This window comes from Sinocyclocheilus anshuiensis, unplaced genomic scaffold (genome assembly GCF_001515605.1).
Source record: "Sinocyclocheilus anshuiensis isolate Anshui unplaced genomic scaffold, SAMN03320099.WGS_v1.1 scaffold952, whole genome shotgun sequence".
NCBI classification, from domain to species: Eukaryota; Metazoa; Chordata; class Actinopteri; order Cypriniformes; family Cyprinidae; genus Sinocyclocheilus; species Sinocyclocheilus anshuiensis.
This window is the reverse complement of record NW_015552656.1, coordinates 799014-810348: the sequence shown is the minus strand read 5'-3', so window position 1 is coordinate 810348 and position 11335 is coordinate 799014. Positions and strand designations below refer to the sequence as shown.

Genomic DNA, 11335 nt, shown 5'->3' with positions numbered 1-11335 from the left:
TGTGGACGACTTTAGAGTCGTCTTTCTAGACCCCCTTGTGGCTGCCATTATCATAGCTGTTTTAGAAAAGTAACCGCACACCTCTCTTTAACAAGTCACACAATTTATAAAATCATTCAACTCTGAAAAACAGTGCACAATGAGATACATGCCAAATCTGAATATTTAGACTTAAGGGTTTTGTTGTTAATAGTAATGCCAGCAGTACTAGTTAGTAATTTTAGAAATAAACTGTTCTCACCAAACACCTCTGGCTGCTTTGCTTTGGAAAAGTGGATGATGATCTGATCCTAGAACCAGTAATAATACAAATTATTAAAACATTGTAATGAAATGCTTCACTAACATACAGATCATAATTGCACATTAAAAGTTTTACAGTTAAACTCTGCAGGAAGTTAGCAACAGGTATGACTCTGAAGTGAGACTAATGGGACTGAATGGGACGGTAGATCATACCGGGATCTGGAGCGTCAGGCTGGAGAGCAGGGAAATCATTGTCAAACATGAACGTGCTGTCATACTCAGGATTCACCTGCAATAAAATGGAGGAAAATATGAAATATGGAGAAAACATCCCTGAGCGCTCTCTTTCTTTCAGTTTGCTCTTCCTCAGGTTGACATAATATCTGACTAGACAAGCTGCTTCCAGCCAAACGTATATCTGAACAACGTGAAAAGGTGAGATCAACAGTGCATGTTCAACATCTTGTCTGAATGTAAAGTAGCCTGGCAACTTTCTGTATTTAATTAATCATTAAATAATAATGTCCAGGAATGAGAGAGTCAGCCAAGAACATTTGTCAGGCTTAAATAAACTGTGCCACTGAATATTCATCGCTGTATAACTCACACGGGCAGATGTACGTTGAAGGAAAGGATATCACCGTATTTTTCTGCTTAGTCACAAAACGCAGACGCATCGCTTTCCACAGAGAAGACGGTTTCATCCGTGTTCGTAAAAAAAGCTCCCATAATGCTGCAGGCTGAGCCAGAGGTGTCAACAGCTTATAACTATAAGCTCATGAATGTTTAAAATCCTGTAAATGGACCGTTTAACTACAATCTGATAACTTGATACTTGAAAATAGCGCATGTAAATGGATCGGAAATGGCACTGCAGTACAAAAAAATTAAGAATATATTCTTCCCCTCAATGAATTTAACTAAATGAAAGTCTTTATTTTGTTTTACAGGAATATTCTAGGTTCAATCTGGGTCCAAAACGCCAAGCTCTACTGACATCAGTGCATGTTAATATGTAGGACCGCATCGATATCCTGGGACACCACGGGGTCTTATCACATGTTAAATGACAAAGGTGATTTGAAAAAAAAATAGGACACATAACATTAGGCAACTAGAAATAGTAGCCTAATAGCAGCATTATTCCTTAGACAAGATTTAGGGAGTCAAAAATCACATTAACTGTTTTCTACAGTGGAAGCCTATATGGGGCAAGACATTGCACCAGTGTTAAATATACATTAAGATTTGTAATGCTTTTTTTGAAAGAAGTCTCTATGACATTGCAAGGCTTTGACAAGGCTGCATTTATTTGATCAAAAAGAAGAAAAAAAAACATTAATTATGTGAAATATTCTTACAATGTAAAATGACAAAATTAATATATTGTAAAACGTAATTTATATCTGTGATCAAAGCTGAGTTTTCAGCATCATTCCTCCAGTCTTCAGTGTCACATGATTCTTCAGAAATCATTCTAATATGCTGATTTGCATATTATTATTGCACAAGGAGTCTGCCAACAGCCAGTGCTCCACACAGAGATCTGATCTGATCTGATCAGCATCAGTCTGTCTGAGATTACATGAAGAAACACAACAAACTGAGACAGACTCAATCCAGAAGAACTGTGTCTGCAAAGCTACCTGAAAAACAGTCACAAAACGCAGACGCATCGCTTTCCACAGAGAAGACGGTTTCATCCGTGTTCGTAAAAAAAGCTCCCATAATGCTGCAGGCTGAGCCAGAGGTGTCAACAGCTTATAACTATAAGCTCATGAATGTTTAAAATCCTGTAAATGGACCATTTAACTACAATCTGATAACTTGATACTTGAAAATAGCGCATGTAAATGGATCGGAAATGGCACTGCAGTACAAAAAAATTAAGAATATATTCTTCCCCTCAATGAATTTAACTAAATGAAAGTCTTTATTTTGTTTTACAGGAATATTCTAGGTTCAATCTGGGTCCAAAACGCCAAGCTCTACTGACATCAGTGCATGTTAATATGTAGGACCGCATCGATATCCTGGGACACCACGGGGTCTTATCACATGTTAAATGACAAAGGTGATTTGAAAAAAAAATAGGACACATAACATTAGGCAACTAGAAATAGTAGCCTAATAGCAGCATTATTCCTTAGACAAGATTTAGGGAGTCAAAAATCACATTAACTGTTTTCTACAGTGGAAGCCTATATGGGGCAAGACATTGCACCAGTGTTAAATATACATTAAGATTTGTAATGCTTTTTTTGAAAGAAGTCTCTATGACATTGCAAGGCTTTGACAAGGCTGCATTTATTTGATCAAAAAGAAGAAAAAAAAACATTAATTATGTGAAATATTCTTACAATGTAAAATGACAAAATTAATATATTGTAAAACGTAATTTATATCTGTGATCAAAGCTGAGTTTTCAGCATCATTCCTCCAGTCTTCAGTGTCACATGATTCTTCAGAAATCATTCTAATATGCTGATTTGCATATTATTATTGCACAAGGAGTCTGCCAACAGCCAGTGCTCCACACAGAGATCTGATCTGATCTGATCAGCATCAGTCTGTCTGAGATTACATGAAGAAACACAACAAACTGAGACAGACTCAATCCAGAAGAACTGTGTCTGCAAAGCTACCTGAAAAACTATGCGCAAGTGCACCGAGGGCAAACGCTGCTTTAAACGCAAAGGATGGTCACCAAATGTTGATTTAATTTAGTTAATAGAAGCTAATTGATAAAGAAAATCTATTACGTTATTTTTGACAGCATCCTCATTTTACAGCATTTTTACACAAGTGCCTTTAACTTTGAACAGTACTGTAGCTTTGCAGTACGGTCTCTTGAAGCATCTTGGAGACAGATCTTCTGGATTGAGTCTGTCTCAGTTTGTTGTGTTTCTTCATGTAATCTCAGACAGACTGGATGCTGATCAGGTCAGATCTCTGTGTGGAGCACTGGCTGTTTGCAGACAAAAATCTCACTGGATTATTACAATTAATGGCTATATGAATGTTTGGAAATGTAAACTGATATTTCCTACTGACACACTACAGGAAAAGATAGAAATAAATGGCTTAAAATATTTGTTTAGCTGGTGAAAATACTAGTGTTCTAATAAGTTTGGCCACCACTGTATACAGATAAAGATAATTTAGAGCGATATATCGTTTTGCCGATATTATCGGCCGATATGAGCCTGTCGTCGATATATCGGTATCGGCGAATATGCCACCGATATGAATTTTTTTTTTACAGAACATATAACGCAGATAAAATGCTTGAAATGGTGTAATTACTTAGTTTGTCCAGCACTTATTGGCTAGTAGCTCTATTGTTTGCTACTAGCGACCTGGATTAAATGCTTTAAAGCTTGGAAAACCATTGAAACTTTGAACGGCCATATCTCCATAACGCCGCGGTGAATCACAAGTCATATTTGGATTTGGAATCAGCATCTGCATTTATCCCATCCAAAGTGCACACACACACCGTGAACACTGTCACACACTTCTCTAGTAAGTTTCGTCTGTGTGTGAAGACAGTAGCGCAAATCTGTGAATGAATGTTCCGAAGTGAAATAAACTTCAAAGGAATAAAGTTGAATGGAATTGAATTGAATTGAATTAAAGTTGAATAAACTTCAACTTTACTGTTCAGTGCACTGATGTCAGACTATGGATAATAAAGTTTGTTAAATTGTTAAATGCCGTGCCTCCATTACGTATCTTTGTTACGTCATTATAAGTGTTTGATCACCACATTTGAGTGATCATTGCAAAAAATGTTTATGTATATATATTATGTTTATGTACAGTATATACTGTATTCTATATATAGTACCAGTCAAATGTTTGGACCCTCGAATGGGAAAGTGTCCAAACTTTTGACTGGTACTGTACTATAATATACACAAAGAATATCGGCTGATATATCGATATCAGACTTTTTTTACTCCCTAATATCGGTATTGGCCCCAAAAAACCCATATCGGTCGGGCTCTAAAAGATATATCTCTAAACTGAGATGGCTTTATACCAAAGCAATAACGTTCAGAATTTTTTTTTTTTTTTTTCATTTCAGTTTTGTGTCTCACTTCTTGTAATGACACCTCGGCAACATTCAGTCGGAAAAGCTGTTTTGCTCACCTCTCCATGAGCTCTCACGCTGCCGGGACAGAGGGGGTTGTTTGGGTCATGCCGTGGGGTGTTGTCCTCTGGAGGTTTCTCCACCTGTCCTTTCCACGGACGCTTCATCCGATGAGCCGAGACCAGAACCCAGGAGTCCCGCAGGGGATTGTACCTTAGATGCTGGTGCTCTGAAACAAATTCAAGAATAATCTGAGATTTGATTTGAAAGGACAGGCAGAACTTTGCCACTCTGTAAAGTATGTTAATTTCTGAGTCACTGAGTCACAAACGAATAATCTTTTGAACGAGTAGATTTCGCAAAGCGCTTGTAAATTAATGAATCTCACAGGACAATTTGACAGTTTAAACAAACATAACCAGTGTTGGGGGTAACGCATTACAAGTAACGCGAGTTACGTAATCAGATTACTTTTTTCAAGTAACTAGTAAAGTAACGCATTACTTTTTAATTTACAAGAGAATATCTGAGTTACTTTTTCAAATAAGTAACGCCAGTTACTTTTTTTCTCCAATTTATTGACTGACAGCTCTCCTGTCCCCATATTTTATGGAGTAACGCAATATTGTAATGCATTACTTTTAAAAGTAACTTTCCCCAGCACTGAACATAACTATCATAAAATTCCAAGCAACCTATACTAATTTTAAAGCATTGTGATAAACAATAGCATGTATAAAAATACATCTAAAATGTATTTTACTTAGAAACGACACCTAAAATTCCGCGAAGTGTTATGCCTAACTACTAACATGAGTTTGAACCGTTTGAACCGGTTCATACACATAAACTGTCCAAACGAACCGATTCTATAAAATGACTCGGACTTCGCACCGATAGATGAATCACATGATCCGCTTCGCGTCACAGCCAGCCGTCACGTGACTCATCTATCAAGTATACTATTTTCAGTGGATTCAAGCCACAGGAGCAATAACAAAAAGAGGTCATTACATGGCATCTAGATTTATCCGTGAATCACGCACAGTTAAAAAAGCTTAGAACATAAATATGCACAAGTGTCAACATGTAAAAACATCCCTCACCTTTAGGATCAAACGTGGGTTTACTGATACTGTCCATCTTACTGCTTAATAAAATCCCCTGTGGTTACGAAATATATCCGATCACCTGTTACGGGTTGTTTTGATTGTTTCTTTCTAGAGTTTCAAGTTTTCAATTGATCGCCCTCCTAAGTATCCTCAAGCGAACAGTGCTGCGCAAATAAAACGCACTGTGTGGCTTCTAAAGATGAATAAACCGAACAGTGCTGGCACTGTTTACAAGCTCCCCGAGAACAAAAATAATACCACATACGTAAATACATTCATTTATTCGATATGTCTCGCTGTATCGATAAAAGCCGCTTTGTGTATGTTGCGTATTTTGGAGGCTTATTGATGATAAAGATGCACCGCCGCGCCGCCTGCTTCCGTGTAGCGCCCTGAGCGATTTCATTGGCCTAGAACTCGCCGTTTGTGGCAGCCGATTGGTTGCCACCGGTGTGACGTCCCCCCGCGTCATCGCCCGTCGCCTTTCATGTGTGCAATGCTGTGTGTCTGAATGAAGTATGTTTAATGTCTTTTGCAATCTACTTTACTTTTAAACAGTCGTTTGTGCCCGGATTACGATGTCTGTAATAAGAACTATTCTAAAAACGGTGGTGGTTCTCGGGTTTCTGGTGTTGACAGTTCAGTTTATAAGATATTGGATGGCAAATAAACAATATGTGTTTACAAAAGAAGATGTTGCCAAGTTAGCCAGACAGTATGCAGGTGAGTGAACACACACAACCTGTTTCTATTCAGAAGTCATATCTGTTGCAGTAATTGGTTTCTATATTCTTATTCTTAATATATATATATTGCGAATATACACTTCCTAGCAACACAAAGCTGTATTCAGATGCTCATATTGTCTATCTAAAAGAGTTGTTTAAAGTATATTTTGAGCAAATACCACATCTAATAACATAACAGTCCAGTAATGACTCTTCCTAACTTGTCACTTGTCTGCTAGATGTCTAAACCAAGTAAAACTAGATGTCTAAGCTGTGTGTGTGTGTGTGAATGCGGGCGGCTGGATGGGCTCCATGTGTCTGCTGCACGCCTCTCTCACAGAGTATGTGCTGCTGTTCGGGACGGCCGTGGACACGGGCGGACATTCAGGTGGGTCAAGAACATCTCCAGGGCATGTGTGTCCTCAAAAATAAAAGAAAGGAATAAAAAATCTGAAATAAAGACTACTATAGGATCATATGACTTTTTGCACTGCAACATTATTTTTTAATTAAGCACTAAATTCTAATTAACTTGTTGCAGAATAATAATAAATGAAAACAATTGTGTATAGCAATATTATTTAGAATATAAATTTGTATATAATGTGACAAACAACAAGCCCTACTCTACACTGCTCAAAACTCGCGTTTGAATCATCAGTGGCAAATTCTTTGAATATAAAAAAACGTACTTACAGGCTGTGAGTCAGAAGAATATCTCTTTGGATTTGAGACTTTAGTCTTTGTAACTTTACAGATCTTCTTTATGCACCAAGAGCTTGTAACACTCCAAAGAGAAAGGAAAAACTGAAATTGCATCATATGACCCCTTTAAACAAATGCTGTAATAAATACTGTATTGATAATCTAATGGGAATCACTATTAGTAATAATGGGAATTGCAAAAAAAAAAAACATCAATATGAATTACAAAAATAAGCATTTTGAGATTAAATAATGTCACAATCTTAATAGGCATAAAATATGGCAAATTTTCTGTATTCCCAATTTTTATGAATTTTTTGGGTGGTGGAGGTGGTGTTTTGCCTTGGCTTCTAACTAAAATAAAATAAGTTGAAGTTGAAGTATTATTACTAAAATGACTAGGACTATAAAACTGTGTTTGTAGTTCATTTTCTTTCTTTTTTTTAATTGTAGTAATTTATTGACTGGTTAAATTGTATGTGTTATTTGAAATCAATCTATAAAATATTAATATTAGATGAAAAACATATGCTTAAAAAATGTAAACGAAAATTACAAATGTTGCCTGTGCTGCTGATTGAAAATAAGTATGCGTAAATTAAGTTTAAATAACTAAAAGTTCAACTGAAGTAAAATAAAGGTGCATAGAAATATTAAAATCCAAAAGCTAATTTAAAAAAATAAATAAATGTGAACTAAAATTAAAGTGAAAACTAAAAAATATAAATGGCTTATATAAATAATGATTAAATGACTACAAATATAAATAAGGCTATTTCAAAATCTTAACAAAAACTATAATGGTGTATAAATAATACTAAAATAGCATTGTTCTAATTTTAATTAGTTGTGACCCTGGACCACAAAACCAGTCATAAGGGTAATTTTTTTTTTTACATCAAGCTGAATAAATAAGCTTTCCATTGATGTAGGGTTTGTTAGGATAGGACAATATTTGGCCGAGATACAACTATTTGAACATCTGGAATCTTATTTGAAATATTGAGAAAATCGCCTTTAAAGTTGTCCAAATGAAGTTCTTAGCAATGCATATTACTAATCAAAAATTAAGTTTTTATATATTTAAGGTAGGAAATTTACAAAATATCTTCATGGAACATGATCTTTACTTAATATCCTCATGATTTTTGGCATTGAAGAAAAATCAATAATTTTGACCCATACAATGTATACCTGTGCTACTTAAGACTGGTTTTGTGCTCCAGGGTCACATATATGAATTATTGTGATAAATTATATTAATGACATGTGGCAGATGGAATGGGATAAATGTCATGAAAATAAGTTAAATAAAACAAATCCTAGTGTAAGCATTTTTTTTTTTTTTTTACTAATTTTAAATCTAGGTAAGACCAAGTTGTTTTTACAAGGTGTCTTTTAGGTCATACAAGACTTACACTTGGATATTTATTAAAAGGTGAAGAACCACCATCATGCCTTACCTGCCAAACTAAAATGACCGTGAAACATATTTTATTGGATTGTACTGTTTTTAATGCAAATAGACAACGGTTTTATTCAGAGGTGTGTCTAACTGATTTATTTATTTAAAAAGTGAATAAATGTATAAATAACACATACATACATACATTTTTCCCCACATCATATGTGTGCAGCAATGACACCAAATACGGCTGTTTTTCTTTTCATATTTGCGTCTCCTTCAGGTCGTTACTGGGCAGAAATATCAGACACCATCATTTCTGGAACGTTCAGGCAATGGAAAGAAGGAAGCACTAAAAGCGAGACTTACTATCCAGGTACAACCACCACACGTCTCCACCACACACTTGAGTCTAACAGTGGTGTGAAGCCTGTGTTTGTTGTGGCAGGAGACACTATCGTGCATGCGGTGGGAGAGGCCACGTCAGTGCAGTGGAGCGCCGGGACATGGATGGTGGAGTACGGCCGAGGATTCATTCCCTCCACGCTGGGCTTCTCTCTGGCCGACACCGTCTTCAGCACCCAGGACTTTCTAACACTGTTTTATACTGTACGTGTTTATGTGAAGAGTATGATCCTGGAGGCCAGCACTTTCCTCACTGACTCCGGCGTCCTCTGAAACACACACGTCGCTGTGTTATTCTGATAACTGCCCACAACATCAGCTGGTCGTTTGCTAATGGAGAGCCGACGACTTGTTGAACTGGATGTATGGAAAGCACTTAATGTACTTACTTTTAGTTTCATTTTCCGTACTGTACAAAGAGTTGATCAAATGTCTTTTCTAAAGGTGAAACACATTTTTGGTCAACACACTGTTTGGGTAGATACCAAGCTCGATACTGTCCAGAAACGCTTATTACGAGGTATGGATAAAACAATCAAAAGGTAGCTTTCTGTATTTCCAGATCACACTCTGCACCTTTAATATACTGTGAATATTAATTGTTGCTTTATTTTTCATAAGATACATTGTTCAAATCTGTCTCCTGTTCAGCCTGCAGTCGCTCCAGAATAAACCTATTAATTAGTATTGTTGAATACGTCTTTTATTTAGAATCAAGTTATTTAGAAATGATTTTTTTGTTTGTTTGATTTCTATTATGTATCTGTCAAATAAGGAATGTGACAAAAAAAAACAGAATTATTTTCCATAATGTACAAAGAGTTGATGTTTATTAATTATTTTATTGACATTTACAATCAATTGACAGTTTTTGTTTGTTTGTTATTATTATTATTATTTTTTTTACATACTGAATTTGCTGCTCAAGAAGCATTTTGTTATTATCATCAGTGTTCAAATGTTTTTGCTATACTTAATATGTTTGTGGAAACAATACAATTCAAACGTTTGGGGTGAGTAATGTAATGTTATATACCATGGTTTCCACAAAAATGTTATGTCAGCAGAGTTGCCTTTTGCTGCTCACTGAAGGCTCTGACCAAGTGTTTTTTTTTTTTATTATTATTATTATTATTAATAATAATTCAGCATCAATAATAATTCATAATAACCGAGTGCCAAATGATTTCTGAAGGATCATGTGACAGAAGACTGGAGTAATGATGCTGAAAATTCAGCTTTTATCACAGAAATAAATTACATTTTAACATATATATTCAAATAGAAAACTGTTATTATAAGTATAAATAATACAATTTTTAATAAATAAATAAAAATACAAATTGTACTGGATATTTTATTAAATATATGCAGCCTTTGTGAGCATTATTCCAAATGTTTTGACCGGTAGTGTATGTAATTTTGCATATTATAATCCTATAATGCATATGTAGTTTTTCCTGCTGCTGGTGATCAGCGGCAGTATCACACACAGCGCTCGCGCTCATGGCTCATTCATTTCAGCCCGCTGCTGTGTGTGTGTGTGTGTGTGTGTGTTCATATTAGCATGGATCGCTCTTATCAAGCCATAAGGACTGCTAATCAGGCCAGAGAGGCGGTGAGTGCTGAAGTCAAGCTGTTGTTGTAGCTTTCGTGTTAAACTTTGTTCTCGATGATTTCACGCGATAAACTGCAGTGTGTTGAGCAAATATTCGTGTATAAAGGAAAGAGTATAAATATAGATATATAAACATTGTGAGATAAGCGGAGTACGAATGAAGTCGAGTGCCTTTTTATCGGTTTTAAATAGCCTTTCGGATATTTTTGTTATTTTTTTTTATTTTTTTTTTTTCACAATTAGCAAGATGGCTAGTTAGTTACTAATGCGCGTGTTTACAGTCGTTGAGTGCTGTGTTGCCATAGCAACCTGTCATGCTGTCAATGCATTAATGTAAGATTTGGCGCCATCTAACGGATAGTCAGTGGAGATTATTACAAATATTCATCAATTCTAATATCTGTTACAGCTCAAATGTATCCGTTTGAGTAACAATTCATATTCACACACATTCCCTGTAAAATAGGCTACTAGTACTACAGTTGCGGCAAGTAACCATATTAAAGTCGCGACATTTAGTTTGTTGATCCAATTTTAAATAAACGTTTTATGAATTTGTTTTCTTAGGAGGAGCTAAGAACAGAAACGCGCAGGAGAAATTTGCTGGTTTTGATTTATCATCATTTACTGGAGGAGGGGTGAGATCTTACAAACATTTATTAAAATGGCATGAACATTAAATGACTCTAAATTAAAGAAAAGACACGAGTGTAAATACACTAAAGTCATTTATGTTTCGACTGCACAGGTATATGGATTCAGCTAAAGCCTTAGAGAAAGAAAGCAGTTTTGCTTTATGCCGTTTTGAGGTGTGTGATAATGTTGACTTGGAGACCGTTCTTATGGAATATGAGAGTTATTATTTAATAAAGTTTCAGAAATATCCCAAACTGACAAAGAAACTGACAGAACCAGGTGAGATTTTACTTCTAACTTCTGTGAAACTTCATAAATATTGTTGTATTATCTTTTAATTATCTACAGTGGTGTGAAAAAGTGTTGGCCCCCTTCCTGATTTCT

At 35.6% G+C, this 11335-nt stretch overlaps 3 protein-coding genes across 4 annotated transcripts in view; 2 read left to right on the top strand and 1 right to left on the bottom strand.

Moving 5' to 3' along the window:
* LOC107667272 (galactose-1-phosphate uridylyltransferase-like) overlaps nt 1-5815 on the bottom strand; it is a 122684-nt gene extending 116869 nt beyond the window's left edge. The window contains exons 1-4 of the mRNA XM_016458902.1: nt 5449-5815; nt 4402-4571; nt 460-535; nt 242-290 (exon numbers count right to left, since the gene is read on the bottom strand). Of these exons, the coding sequence (XP_016314388.1) occupies nt 242-290; nt 460-535; nt 4402-4571; nt 5449-5485 (332 nt within the window). The 5' untranslated portion in view covers nt 5486-5815. The remainder of the gene's footprint in view (nt 1-241; nt 291-459; nt 536-4401; nt 4572-5448) is intronic.
* Nucleotides 5816-6463: 648 nt separating this feature from the next.
* On the top strand, nt 6464-9389 carry LOC107667271 (sigma non-opioid intracellular receptor 1-like). Its single transcript, XM_016458901.1, has 3 exons — nt 6464-6570; nt 8576-8668; nt 8741-9389. Exons 1-3 carry the CDS (start codon nt 6486-6488, stop codon nt 8968-8970), a joined length of 408 nt encoding a protein of 135 aa, XP_016314387.1. The 5' UTR covers nt 6464-6485; the 3' UTR covers nt 8971-9389.
* An 835-nt stretch (nt 9390-10224) lies between these two features.
* The window catches only part of katnal2 (katanin p60 subunit A-like 2), an 8747-nt gene continuing 7636 nt past the window's right edge, over nt 10225-11335 (top strand). The window contains exons 1-3 of one of the 2 annotated variants that reach the window (XM_016458871.1): nt 10225-10315; nt 10883-10953; nt 11064-11230. In XM_016458871.1, coding sequence (XP_016314357.1) covers nt 10265-10315; nt 10883-10953; nt 11064-11230 — 289 coding nt within the window. In that variant the 5' untranslated portion in view covers nt 10225-10264. Of the gene's footprint in view, nt 10316-10882; nt 10954-11063; nt 11231-11335 lie in introns of those variants that run through there. The other variant, XM_016458870.1, reaches the window with a different exon arrangement.